Source organism: Danio rerio, chromosome 15 (genome assembly GCF_049306965.1).
Source record: "Danio rerio strain Tuebingen ecotype United States chromosome 15, GRCz12tu, whole genome shotgun sequence".
Classification (NCBI taxonomy): Eukaryota; Metazoa; Chordata; class Actinopteri; order Cypriniformes; family Danionidae; genus Danio; species Danio rerio.
The window spans coordinates 18,332,620-18,347,373 of record NC_133190.1 but is presented as its reverse complement, the minus strand read 5'-3'; the positions used below and the strand labels follow the sequence as shown (position 1 = coordinate 18,347,373).

At 36.2% G+C, this 14,754-nt stretch overlaps 2 protein-coding genes across 30 annotated transcripts in view; both read left to right on the top strand.

Annotated features, from left to right (window-relative positions):
- rab34a (RAB34, member RAS oncogene family a) overlaps window positions 1-14,754 on the top strand; it is a 626,412-nt gene that overhangs the window by 168,980 nt on the left and 442,678 nt on the right. The window lies entirely within an intron of this gene.
- The window catches only part of synrg (synergin, gamma), a 97,122-nt gene that overhangs the window by 66,404 nt on the left and 15,964 nt on the right, over window positions 1-14,754 (top strand). For 10 of the 28 annotated variants that reach the window (XM_073923478.1, XM_021472922.3, XM_073923477.1 and 7 more), the window contains 6 exons: window positions 527-690; window positions 848-901; window positions 3,124-3,220; window positions 6,519-6,667; window positions 9,976-10,086; window positions 13,034-13,072. In XM_073923478.1, the coding sequence (XP_073779579.1) occupies window positions 527-690; window positions 848-901; window positions 3,124-3,220; window positions 6,519-6,667; window positions 9,976-10,086; window positions 13,034-13,072 (614 nt within the window). Of the gene's footprint in view, window positions 1-526; window positions 691-847; window positions 902-3,123; window positions 3,221-6,518; window positions 6,668-9,975; window positions 11,090-13,033; window positions 13,073-14,754 lie in introns of those variants that run through there. The other 18 variants (XM_003200027.7, XM_073923479.1, XM_073923475.1 and 15 more) reach the window with 8 other exon arrangements.

Below are 14,754 nucleotides of genomic sequence, written 5' to 3'. Positions count from 1 at the left end.
AGAAAATAAAAGCAATATAATAAAAATATACAAATGAAACAAACTGTGCTTTAAGCGTTTAAGTGTAAGGATATATTTAAAGAACTTGTTTTTTTTTCTTATTAAAGCTCAACAAATGTACACTGCTTAAAAGGGGGTGAGATATTATGCAATCATCGTTTTATCTTGTTAAATAACTGTCTAATTATAATTTCCTTATAATAGTTATTATGGATACTATTTGGGTATTTGTAAAAAGTAATCATTTTAACCTTTAATAATACGTTAAACACAGTAAATATGTTCACTCACATGTATTCTCAATGTAAAGAAACTTGTTTACTTCAACTTTTACTTGGTAGTTTTATTGTAATGGTATTTATGAACATTAATTTTCAAATTGTTAAAAAAGAAAAAAAAGTTTAAGCCTAAAAATTTCCTGCATTAAAATAAAGGCAATGTTTCTAAGAACTTGGCATGCATGCAGACTCATTTTCTTTATCATGGACACTCTCATTTGTCATTGACCCGTTTATTTTTGGCAAAGGTTCCCATAAGCGCAGCCACAGTCTGGGAGAAAAGGAAATCGTACGCTCCATCCCCTCTCCTGCCCCTGAGCAGCCCTTCAGAGACCGATCCAACACCCTAAATGAAAAACCAGCGCTGCCGATCATCCGCGACAAGTACAAGGACCTTACAGGAGAGGTTGAGGTCAGTTAGTCAGTCACTCTTTCTATTCTTTTCCTCCTCATCTCTTCAAGCACACAGACAGCTTCTCCTTGTTGAATACAGCCTGAGGTTTCTCAATGAACAAAGCTCTCATTCTGTTTCATCTGTTTCTCCCACTGTCTCTGCTCTAAACTGGCAGGAGAGTGAGCGATACGCGTATGAATGGCAGAGGTGTTTGGAGAGCGCTCTACAGGTAATGTATACCCCCACATACATTCCCATATAGAGTTTTGCTCTTGCTTATATAACCATATCATTCTTTAGATAGTCTTGTCATATTCACTTAATAAATCACTGCTTCCACCAAATCACTGGTTTTTTATTCAGCAGACATAAACTCTTTTCACAAGTATTAACCATAGCCATCAGAGGAGGTCATTTACATGCACTACTAGGGCTCTATTTTGACGGTCCATGCGCAAAACGCAGGGCGCAAATGCTTTCAGGGCGTGTCAGGACACGTTTTTGCTAATTTAAGGACGGGAAATCTGCCTTGCGCTTCGGCGCATGGTCTAAAAGGGTTGAGTTTATTTTCTTAATGAGTCATAGGTGTGTTTTAAGAATAAACCAATTAGAGTGTGATCTCCCTTTCCCTTTAAGAGTCAGCTGCGTCGCGCCAAGAGCGCATTCGCTATTAACAGGACGCAAAGTAAGTCTAAGTGGAAAAAATGAGCATTTCACAAGCAAACAGTTAACAGTTTTTTTAACAGAAAACTGTTAAACAGAGCATCTACTGCGTGAGAATGAGAGATAATGGATCACTTTCGCTTTTGGATAGGGAAACCTTTACGCACAGACATCAATTAGTCTATAAATAAATACTTTTGTTTATTAAGCGCAAATATTCGATTCAAAACTATTTCTAAATTCACTTCTAATTTCCAGCAAACTAATAAATGAATAGTAATAGCAAAATGTGCTCAAAAACCTGAGTTATATCCTAAAACACATGCTGTGCCCCATATGGTCTAAAACCTGACAGGTGGGCAAATATAAGCTTGTTTTTAATAAAACAAATATAAATATGGATATAATAAATAATACTGCTAATAATAATACCATTATACAAAAGTAAATTGTTATGAATGAACTGAAAAAGCCTCCCGAGATGAAGAAGACCTAAAAGCCGTGGTTTTTTATATTTATGTAGGCTAGAAAATAATATGTTTTGTAATATTTTAATCCTTTATATTTATATCCTATATCTATTCTTATTATATCCTATATATATCCTTAATATTTAAATTTTTTCATATGTAATGATAATTGCCTATTGCTCTCTTGTGCGTATTAAGCAGTGCGTAAGCGAGGTGCAACTGCGCTGGAGTTTAGAGGGTTAGAGGGTTAGTTTTGGTCTAATGAAAAATCTATTATAGTTTCTCAAAATAGCAACGCGCCAGCGGTCCGCCTCAGAACGCCTTCCTTTTTAGACCAGAACGCCTATGGGTGCACAAATGAGCGCTAATGCATTTGCTTTTTATAAATAGTGTAGCGCAACGCCTCAAAACTACCAAATGACTACTGCGTCATGCCTTGCGCCACACTGCGCCGGGTGTATGATAGGGCCCCTAGTGTCTGAGGTACAGGGTTTAAAGCTGCATGGGTTTTAATGTGTAGTCATAGCTAGACAGGATAAACAGTTTTACAGTGTAGGATTTTGAACCAATGACATTTCACCATGGGAGAGGCTAATCAGCATTATTTTGGTTGATTGTATTGATGTCAAAATTGGTCTGTATTTTCTAACATGTAAGTACCCTGACTCTTAAAATGAGGATATCAATAACAGAACGTTGTTTCTCCAGTAGGTGTTATGTATTTGTTTCTCCATTAAATCATTCATTTAGAACAGAGATGCCCAAACTATGGCCTGCAGGCCAAAGTTGGCCCATGCTAGCTTTTTATTTGGGCCACCATTGAAAGCACTCTTGTAGGGCTTGACACACCAGTCTGGTGGTCAGACAACGTCAGGCCATCGTTAAGGGCCAGTCTGTGCAGATTTGAAAGTGTGTTAGCAGCTTTGTTGTAGACTGAGCATGTTGCATAAACAGTGGAGCCTATTAGTGAAAGCAAGCATGCTGATTGGTTATCTGTTTTTCATTTTTGAATGACAAATACACACACTTCCTGCTGGTATGGAGAATTATTTTATCCCATACAGAAGCAGAAAGTTCAGTCAAGTCTCTGAGGTGTGTTTGGGCGTAGAAGAGATTTCCAAAAATATTTTGCCAATGCAAAGCAGTGGACCTCATTAACTTTCATTACATTGGCTGTCATCATGTTCTGAATTCATCTACTAGGTTTAATTGTTCCCCTACAGTGTCACTTCTTTGGGTTACAGTATGCTAATTTGGGGTGTTTTCTCTGCATATATTAGCTATGTGAATTTATGATTGTCTGTTCTTCCCCTTTCAGGTCATCACCACCGCCAATAACACCCTCAATGGCATCAGCAGCTCCACAGTGTGCACGGAAGTCATCCAGTCGGCGCAGGGCATGGAGTACCTTCTGGGTGAGACTACAGTCAGACTTGATTTAATGATCAGAAACCAGACATCAGTTAAACTTGTGTAATGCCTTCAACCACATTGATAGCGATTCCTCATTCGACCCTGTAGTCTTCAGTCAAACAGACAGGCCAGGTGTTCTGGTTACCTCCTATTTCAGTGCTCTCGCTCACACACACAGGACAATTTTAATGAGCTGTACGTGCTCATGCTGGCAGGAGGGGAACACGAGGTGCTGCCGTTACGTAGAAACAAACCGTTAAAGCTCTTTGATCCAGCTCTAGCATTTACCGAGCAAGGCATTGTGGGTCTGACCGGGGGGAGGCTTGTGTTACAGAGCAGAGCAACTATTCTGGGCAGCTCTAATGGGTGTAGCTTAAAAGGACATTCAGCATTGGGGAGTGCTGGCAATGGTGCTGCTATTTTATTGTTTCTCCTGTTTGGTTCTCTCAACATACATACACACATGCAGGCATTGTTCACACTGCACTTAAATCCATTTGGTCAGATAGTGTTATGAGTATGCTTAAAGCGTTCATTTTGGTTGCTATCGAATTGATGCCAAGAGGAAACTGGAAACACGGTTTCCACAACAACTGACTCGTTCATTTATTCACTGCTCACTGTGTGGTGAATGTTACAACGAAGAAGAAAGCTTCTCGTAAAAAAGGTCTGTAAGTCTGCATTGTCTGTGTTTGACATAAAATACACTACCAGACAAAAGTCTTGTCACCTATCCAAGTTTTAGTAAAGACAAATAATAACTTGACTTCTTGTTGATCTTTTGGTGTCAGAAGTGGCTTATATGTTCCCAGAGATGGGTTGCGGCTGGAAGGGCATCCACTGCGTAAAAACGTGCTGGATAAGTTGGCGGTTCATTCCGCTGTGGTGACCCTGGATTAATAAAGGGACTAAGCCGAAAAGAAAATGAATTTAGTGGCTCATATAAAATGCAAAGGCCTCTCGATTATGCTCAATAAAGTTCATATCTGGTGACTGGGCTGGTAAATCCTGTAGCACCTTCTTTACTTTCAGGAACTTTGATGTGGAGGCTGAAGTATGAGAAGAAGCGCTATCCTGCTGAAGAATTTGCCCCCTCCTGTGGTTTGTAATGTAATGGGCCGCACAAATGTCTTGATACCTCAGGCTGTTGATGTTGACTCTGCAGATCTCTCGCATGCCCCCTTGTTAAATGTAACCCCAAACCAGGATTTTTCCTTCACCAAACTTGATTGATTTCTTTGAGAATCTTGGCTCCATGCGGGTTCCAATAGGTCTTCTGCAGTATTTGTGATGATTATGATGCAGATCAAAGATGATTCGTTTAAAAAAATATACGTTCTGCCACTTTTCCAAATGATCAAATAGAAATCAAGTTAATATTTGTTGCTCTTACAATTGGGATCGACGACAAGACTTTTGCCAGGTAGTGTATATGCTACATCTTATCTTGTTTAAAAAAAACAGCAGCTTTGTGAAGATCCCATTTCTTCACAGCGCATCAGAAGGAAAAAAACTATTTGCATCCATTTTGAGGAAACAGTAAATGTGAGGTATATGAATTCTACATTTATTCAATGCCATCATGAAGGTCTATTTTTTGTTTAACGTTTATATCGTGTCAACTGTATGATTATTTTGTGTATTTCAGAGTAAATAGAGCTCTGTCTGTAGACAGTGCAGACAGTGTGAGTGTGTGCGCGTGTGTGCGTGTGTGCGTGTGTGCGTGTGTGCGTGTGTGCGTGTGTGCGTGTGTGTGTGTGTGTGTGTGTGTGTGTGTGTGTGTGTGTGTGTGTGTGTGTGTGTGTGTGTGTGTGTGCGTGTGTGTGTGTGTGTGTGTGTGTGTGTGATCAGTGATCAGTACAGTTACACATTTATCCATACAGTCTATACAGAAGTATAAGAAGTCTTGCTTGTTTATCCGTATTTTTATAAGTTGCCAGAAGTGATCCCATGTTCTTTGCAATTCACTCTCATTATTTATTTCTTAGCATACACCAACATGTCTTTCAGCTCTGGGGCATTTCCAGTTGCATATAATAATTCTGTCAGTCATGATAAAACAATGTTTTTTTGAATTTTTTTTTATATGTATTTCTATTCTACGTATTAGTCTCTGATAAAGCATATTCATGCAAAGAACATTCAAAAAAAAAACATGTAAATAAGTACCTTCTTCTGCATTAAATTTCCCTTTTTTCAGTTATCCCTATAGTGTTTAACACTGAATTCATGTTCCCCTTGCTTCCTTTGTTTTTAACCACATTAGAAGTGAAGCCCAGCCAGTCATTGTTTTCAATGTTGATCCCCTAATTTTTTCAGTTTTAGATTGTCCACAATTACATTAAGCAGACATGCACAGGGATTCTAAGCCTCACATGATGACTGTCTTAATAAACACATACGTGATTTTAGGTGCAGTGTCTATAGTGTATTGTCCTGAACATTTTATGAATTTCGCTATATATACAGCAGAGAAAAAAGTATTGAACACATCATCATTTTTTTCAGAAAATATATTTCTAAAGGTGCTGTTAACTTTTTCCTGGATGTTTGTAACAAATAAAGAAATTCATATATGCAAAGAAAACAAATATATATAGTTTACAATTTATGTGTAATAAAATGAAATGACACAGGAAAAAGTATTGAACACGTGAACAGAGGGAGGTGTAGAAAGGCAGTGAAAGCCCAGACAGCAGCAGAAATCTCTCAGTAGTTCTTCAGCAACCCTCTGCCCTTCCTTATTGTAAATTATTATTTGCTGCTTCAGACCATTATTTACATTAGCAGGAGGATGAAGATGAAACCAGGGTGAACATTCAGCAAAACACAGCCAAGACACAGCCAAGGAAACTCTCAAATGTTTTCAGGGAAAGAAAATGGTAGGTGTAGAATAGCCCAGCCAATCACTTGACTTGAATCCAATAGAAAATACAAATTAAAAATCAGATTTAATAGACGAGACCCACAAAACCATCAAGATTTTTACTCTCTGTTGAAGCAGTTCATGTGACTTAATTCTCCATATAAGGGACTCTTTAAGCTACCATCACCAAAAAACCTTTTATATAAAGTATTAAATATGTTTCAGCAGTTCAGTACTTTCTCCTTGTGTCATTTCATTGTTATTACACATAACCCATTTTGCAGATTCTTTTTTTGTTTTATTGTTTGTTTGTGTTTTCACCAAAATCTGGGATTTGAGTCATTTGGACTCAATTTTCTTGATATTAATAATTTGAATTGTGTTCATAATGGGTTTGAGAATATTTACATATTTTTGTGTGTATCTATCATTAGGTGTGGTGGAGGTGTATCGTGTGACCAAGCGTGTAGAGCTGGGAATCAAAGCCACAGCCGTTTGTTCAGAAAAACTACAAGAGCTACTTAAAGACATCAGCCGCGTGTGGAACAACCTGATGGGCTTCATGTCGCTGGCAAACCTCACAGTGAGTTTATTAATATATAGTATGGTATTGTAGTTAATACAGTCGTATTGGTTTTCAATTGCACCATTCACTCACAAATAATGACTAACATTTTACCGGTGATTTATAATTAAATATTTTTTAATATGGCTCCATTAATTTTAGTTTGGTCTGGTGAAATTCTTTATTCTGACTGGCTGAAAGGTGTGCAATAAAATCTAATGCATGGGTTGTTCCAGTCAGTTTGTTTATGGTTCTAAATAAACATGACACCCTTAAAGATAAGATATCACCATAGTTACTCAGTAACAGTTGCCAGAGCCATCAATCTCCATCTGAGATTTTTAACCCAGTTCAAGCGATTGCGGTGAACCCTATGTCGTTCTAAAATTGCTGTGTTTAAGGTCTGTTTGCTTTGAAAAACCAATGATTTTCACTGCCTGATTGATTTTTGATATAAAGTGGGTTTCAGAATATACATGCAGGGCTTAAACTATTCCGGCACTGTGTCGGATCTCTGGCGTGCGGCCATGAGGGAAACAAATATAATATTTTAGAGGCTGTGTATGCGGTTTAATTAGGTATGCTCAAAATAATCAATTAACCGAAAGGGTACGTTGGTAACATATTAATGGTATCGGTTAAACGAGTAAAAAATATATAATTTTATATATTTTTAAAGTTTGGCTGCATAAGGGGCTGATCACAGCGAGTGCGATTTTTGCGTTAAGAGAGGCAGCTGTTGAATGGTTTACTAAAGGTCGCAAGTGTTTTACGCGCTGCCATGGGCGCCTCACGTTTTGCCGTTGTGTGCTGTGTGCTCGAGCGGAAAAAGTATGTTACGTCAGTCGCGTTTTTTTCATTCTTCAATCAAATGAAAGCACCGCATGCTTTCTATTGAGGTAACAGCAGGGTTTATGTTGTCAAGGCGACTATGTCAAACTTTTAATGATAGAGAAGATATTTGTGGTTGCTGTTTCAAGTTATCCAGAGCTGTATTACTTTACAGATCTTGAATATCACAATATTTTTAAAAATTACAATCATAACATCGACAGCAACACGACTCATGCACAATACAGGTCAGCAGATTCAGTCGTTTCCTAGTGACATACAAAATAGCACTGTGCTTCTTTTTATCTTGCCAACATAAAAACCAGTGCTGTGTGCTTCACGTTTTTAGAACGGAAAGGCGTGCTCTTTGTTATTGGCCCCTAAATGCGCAACGAATATTTGTTAACTCGCAGGACAGTAATATGTGCAAACACACGTGTCTACAGACGTATTTTGCCAAAGAAGCAAAATGAAAGAAGGATATTTCTGGTCACAGTTTGACATACAGTAGATGAGTTGACATAAACCCGCGCTGATGCTGATCGCCTCTGTGGTGCCTGCAGCCACGTCATACACTTAACAAACAGGCTATTGATGTACAACCAAAAAAACAACCTTTTTTCCATTTGTAAAATTACAGTTATCAATAGTTCTTATTTGTTATCAGTTTTTAAAATTGCCTACATAATCTACAAATCAAACAAATCCAAAGATGTTCTTGATTTTTGTATAATGATAACTCTGCACCAAACTGGGGCTTTCAATTTACAGCTTATAAAACATGTGTGCAAATTAATGCAATATCATATTTAAACAACAAAATTGTTATACAAAAAGTCAACGTATGAGCCTTGAGGTTCATTGTCATTTTATTTTCTCACACGCAGCATGCGCACACATGAACCGTGAGTGAGACGGGGAAAATAGTCATAATCATTAGACTGAATCTTAAATCTAATAACTTTTATTAAAAATGTTGACAGAGATTTTGTGAAATAATAATAACAGCAGAGCATTAATTAAATGCATATTTCCTGTGGAGCGATCGATTTGAGATAGCCTGATATTTTTGTTTGACGCACCCTCAGCCTCCACCACTGTACCAACCCCATCTTCTGGTCCAAATATCTTAAAAAGAAAGAGTTTGCAGAACTTACCCAGAAAAACAGACAAAATAAGAGATAAAGGCCTTGATTTCACTTCTAATCTTCAGTTTAGCAGTTCAATTCTTTAACACTTTAAGCCCTTGTTATTGTTTAAATGAAAACACTTTATTTGACATGATACGAAATGGCTTGCGTTTGAAAGACCTTTCATCTCGTTTTATGCTTAAACAACTTAATGAATGCTTAAGTCTATTTAACTAATTATATTTGAATTACATTACAACATCAAGGCATTTTCCTTTTAATCATAGGTCTCAGACTCTAACCTCAATCACAGCAGATCCAACTAATCAAGGTGTTCAATATTACTAGAGACTATTAAGCAGGTGTGAGATGGACATGGTTGACGCTAAACTATGCAGAGCTATGGCCCTCCGGCAATTGAGTTTGAGACCATTGCTTTAAATACTAAAGAAGATATTTTTAAGAACTGAAAACCTGCAGCCATTGACTTCCATAGTAGGAAAAACAAATTTTAAGTATACTAAATACTATATCATTTGTATGAAACCATTTGTATGACAATTTAGCAGTAGTTACAGTACTTACATAGAATCTTATTGTAAAGTGTTAGTGGAAAAAATTATTCTGAATGGTATTATATAGTTTCCACAAAAATATAAAGCTGTTTTTAACATTAATAATAATCAGGAATGATTACTGAACAGCAATGTTATTGTCATGATAAAATAATTAGCGATAGATGTTTGGGTAGAATTATAAAAAAGAGAATTGATGGTGGAAATGTGGCAATCGTAAGAGCAGGCAACTGAACACAAGCGTGCAACATCAAAGTTGGCTTCTTATATGGCACAAGAGCATTTGATCATTTTCACCTTTGCGCAAAGCATCACACAAAATACTGTTTCTAAATGAAATGTATGCTTGAATGAATTATTCGCTCACAATAAGAACACCAAAGCGTACCGTATTTGCAGAAAGTGCAATAGCATAGAACAGATTGCCGAACAGTGCTTTGTCATGCAGTTCTCTCATGGGAGAATATCAATGCCAGCAGATAATATTAGAGCTGTGCGGTCAGATAATATCAGCTCGGGAGGATACGAGTCGCAGCACAGCGCTGAAAAACCACAAACGCTCAGAAGTATAATAAAAATAACCATGGTTTGGAGGGGTTGGAGGCTTTTCCTGCTGTTTTGGGCAGATTTGAGCTGATGTATTGATCTGCAGGGCCAATCAACCGCTGTGAGGCTGATGGGCTGCTTCACTGGCCTCTGCCATCTGATGTTTGACAGACAGGCAGGGATTTGTGGACAATTGCTTTTTAAGAACTGTATTCATTGAGTGTGTGCGTGTGTTTTTCTGTAGCCTGATGAGAGCTCGCTGGACTTCTCCTCCTGTATACTGAGGCACGGCATTAAGAATGCCAAAGAGCTGGCGTGTGGAGTGTGCCTGCTCAATGTGGACTCACGCAGCAAGGTCTGTACACATAAACATCTGCATATTACCATTAGTAACACACACAAAACACTCATTAAAAAGAAGTTGTTTGGATTTAAGTAAGCAAATATCAAGATACTAGGGTTGGACTTTTACCACAGAGATTTCTTTAGCACAGCTATGGACTTTTTTTGTGTGGATTTAATTTATTTCTTAGCTACACGGTTGAGTAAAATCTAAATATTTGTTTTCCCTGCTAAAAAATCCAGCTTAAACCAGCCTAGGCTGGTTGGCTGGTTTTAGCTGGTTGACCAGCCTGGTTTTAGAGAGGTTTTGGCCATTTCCAGCCTGGTCTTAGCTGGTCAGGCTGGGAGATGACCAGCTAAAACCAGCTTGACCAGCCTAGCCAGGCTGGGAGCCCAGCCGAAACCAGTTATGTCCAGCTTAAACCAGGCTGGTCAAGCTGGTTTTAGCTGGATTTAGCTGGTTATTTTCCAGCCTGACCAGCTAAGACCAGCCTGGAAATTGCTGGAAACCAGCCTGGAAATGGCCAAAACCCCTCTAAAACCAGGCTGGTCAACCAGCTAATACCAGCCAACCAGCCTAGGCTGGTTTAAGCTGGATTTTTCAGCAGGGTTATTTGATTTAGTCAAATAAATGTATGATAATATTTCTTCTTTTTTACTTCAGGAAATGACAATTGGTCAGGATAACAACTTGTAGAAACAAATATTGACTTCTTTACTTTTCTGAAGTAAAATTGGTGGTATGGTTACATCTAAACCAGGGGTGGGCAAACTCGGTCCTGGAGGGCCCGTGTCCTGCACAGTTTAGCTCCAACTCTAATCAAACACACCTGCTTATAGATTTCTAGTGATCCTGAAGACACTGATGTTCAGGTGTGTTTGATTAGTGTTGGAGCTAAACTGTGCAGGACACCAGCCCTCCAGGTTCGAGTTTGCCCACCCCTGATCTAAACATTAATGTAGACATGTTTAATATTGGCATGTTAATGCAAAAAAAAAAAAAAAAAAGCTTTAAACAACAATATTTTTTATTTTAAATTCAGAAAAAATCATTAGTTTCACGAGTGTAACTTTGGTTGGAACAGTTTCTGTGTGTGGCGAAAATAATGGGAAATGTTTTCAATTCAAATCCCATTTACTACATTTATGTATATTTAGGGACTACTGTATGGTGATTTCAAAATCCAGGAAAAAAAAGATTTAAAAATAACCTAAATGTATTAAAAACATTTTATGAACTGTGTGCTGAATCACTATTTTGCAATATTAACTGCACATAGACAGCAGCAAAATGTATATTTAGGCAAGTTATTTGTAAATGTTAGTCATTCTCCTATTATTGGTGCTTCAAGCATAAACAGCCACCTTTAGTTAATGAAAATAAAAATAAATATTTACATTACCTAGTGCTAATTGTCTGCGCAGCACAAATTCCTACACATTAGACTAGCATCAACAGATGTGAACAGATTCTGTCTGGCAGAAAATATGATTATTCTGACCTGAGCTTTTATACTGAATCATGTCTTCTTTTTTATCAATATTGACATTAAAATCGTCTGTTGCCGCTTGCTGTTTCCTAGGTAATTGTTAAAAACCACAAAAGCTGCTCATGTGAGTTATTTTTAGAACATTCATGCAATTATTATATAGGGTTATTTGACATTATTATTGGAATTATTGCTCTCTCTGTCCTCTGTTGCGATCCCAGCACACGGATAAAGAAGTCATAAACAATGTGGGGAAGGGGGGGCATTTCCTGTTAGCATTAATAGTAATTAATAGAATGTCCTCAGTGTAAATAATGCCTCTGATAAGTTTATAAAATAAAATGAAAATAATTTCTTGCCAAACTATTAAATTATAAATCAAGAGAAATTGAGAATTTACTAGTTTTCTCGTTTTTTTTTTTTTTTAGTTCCACAGCTTTATTTGCTTGCTTAAAATCCAAACAGCACCCCCCCTCCCCCAGAAAGTATATATCACAGAATACTAAAATACTTCACCCAAAAATGAATATTGAAAGATTTATGATTGATTCCAGCACATTGTTCCACACTCTTTTGACACGCACTGTTTTGTAGAACTCCAAAGCAGTGATTGTAAAGTATGTTCTTGTTGCTCTTGTCCCCAAGATCATTACAATGAACTTGGATTGGAAATTTTACGCTTCAGGAAAGAATATTTCTTTTAACTATATTTAAAATTATTTTAAAATTTGTTAATTTTCATTCAATTATAAGCTTTCTTAAATTGTAGTTTAAGTTATTTTGTTTAATTCTAGTGTTAAGCCCTTGTGTATTATTCAAATTGACAAAAACTGCCACGACATAATGAAAGTGTGGTACATTTGCCCATAGTGTATTGACAACTGTAATTGTTTGAAGAATTCCGAAGTTCTCAAAATATGTGTCAAAATAAGACTTGTCACCAAAAATCATTCAATTTGCTGAAACTTAGAGAAAGTTGTGGCCTAATTAGGCCTCAAAATCACCCCAGAGTGGATAAAAAAACATCCTCAACAGCACACAGTGGTTAAATAAAGCGTTCATACATATCATTAAATAATGTATTAAATGTTTGTATTATAATGTTCATTTTAGCTTTATTTTTGTTTACCAAAAATGTTTTTAATAGCTTTAACTTCAGATATAATGATCCTGATCTACTAGTGGTTAAGAACTGAAGAGTAAAGGAAGATCATTAGTCTATTTTATTTTAAATTGGCAAACATAGATGTGGTTAAAAACATTGAACTACTTTTATGATGCTTGTGCTTTTATATTGCTTTTAAACCTGAAAGCTCCAGTCCACTTTCATTGTAATTGCATAGAAAATGTTCAGTTGAACTATTGCTTTAAATGATTGAACAGATGATTCATTTAAGTTTCCCAGTGCACAAAACAAACAGAAAAAAAACATCCCTCCTGACTGTTCCTTTGATTTTCACAATTTTGCAGAAGAAAGACGAGAACACTTTTGGACGCCTGTTTAAAAGAGTAGGATTTTCTGCCTCAACTCCAATTTGCAGCTTGTTTTCAGGGGTCAGACAGGCAAACGCCGTCGGGTTGTGCTGCCAAAATGACCAGAACTCACCTCTCGCCTCTCGCTTTCTTTCAGACTGCCAAAAACAGCTCTCAGAGGCGTCTCTCTGACTCACGCATCTCAATCTACAGACGCTCGGTCAAGGCCATGCTTTCATTTCAGTATCTTTAGCTCTTTAATTTGGCTACAAGCTCCTAACTCCCATTTTCTCCACATTTACTGGAATCTTTCATGTCCAGCTTGTCTTTCTAAAGTGGCAAGTCAATCTGAAGGCCAGAGGCTAAAGAGTGATGTGTTTGTCATTTTGGCCTTTCCGGAAGGGTTGAAAACATCATATTATGGGAATAGTTTACACAGAAATGTGAAAATTATGTCATTTATTCATTCTCATTTGAATCCAAATCCTTTTTGTTTGTCTTCCATGCGAGATGAAAGATGCTTAGCAGAAGTTTTAAGCAACATTTGGTTTTATTAGTTGTTCTATTTGTTTCTACACTGGAAAAAAAAATTCAAAAATTATGGATTTACAACATTTGTTAACATAAGTGCTTGTGAGCAATTTATTTGGGCTTAATTTAAACAAACAAATTAAGTTGAACATTACTACATTTCATTTGTTTGTTTAAATTCAACCCATATAATTTGTTTGCAACAGTTTTGCAGAATTTTTTTTTTCAGTGTATGAGTTTGTTCTATTAAATGTGTATTTATACACAAACATTTTATGTAACAATTTAGCTAGAAATCAAATATTATAAACCTGATTAATTTGTGGTTTTGTCAATTTTAAATATATATTTTCTTTGTTAATGCAATTTAAGTTATTTATTTATTATTTCTCTTATATACCGCAGAATGTTTAAACTGCTATTTTCTAGACCAGTTGCAAAAAAAATCGATTTAGTTTTATTAAAATTGTTTTATTAAAATATATAAAATTCATAGCTATACATTTTTTCACTTTATTTTTATTTTTTTATTTAATTAATTAATTGCAAACACATCTTACATTTGCATGAATGTGTGTGTATACACACACACACACAGTTGAAGTCAGAGTTAGCCCCCCTGAATTATTATCCTCCTTGTATATTTTTCCCCCAATTTATTTATTTTTTACAGTGCTCAGCATAACTAGGTTCACATCTTTTTAAAAATTAATATTTTTATCCATTTCTCTGTGAATAAAGGTCATATATTTGGTTGCATTCGAGCAAAAGACATTTATTAAATGGATATATCTATTAAAGTAATATTTTAGTCACCAAGTGCCTTTAGAAATAGAAAGATGATACAATAAAATTTATGTGAAATGTTGGGGAGGGGAATACAAACTACGTAAATTTCAACCAAATATTTGTTTCTCTTGAATTTTGCTCTTTATTTTAATTTTTATTTCATATTTTTCTATAACATATAAGTTTGGGCTACTCATTTTTGGACCAATATTGTAAGTAATTTTGTTAGATAGGGATAAAAAAAGACAAAGATAAAATAAATCCGTTTTTAAAAATTAATTATTAATACTATTATGTTTAGAAATGTGTTAAAAAATCTTCTCTCCATTAAACAGAAATTGGGGAAAAAAATAAACAGGGGGGCTAATAATTCTGGCTTAAACTTTATTTAATATATA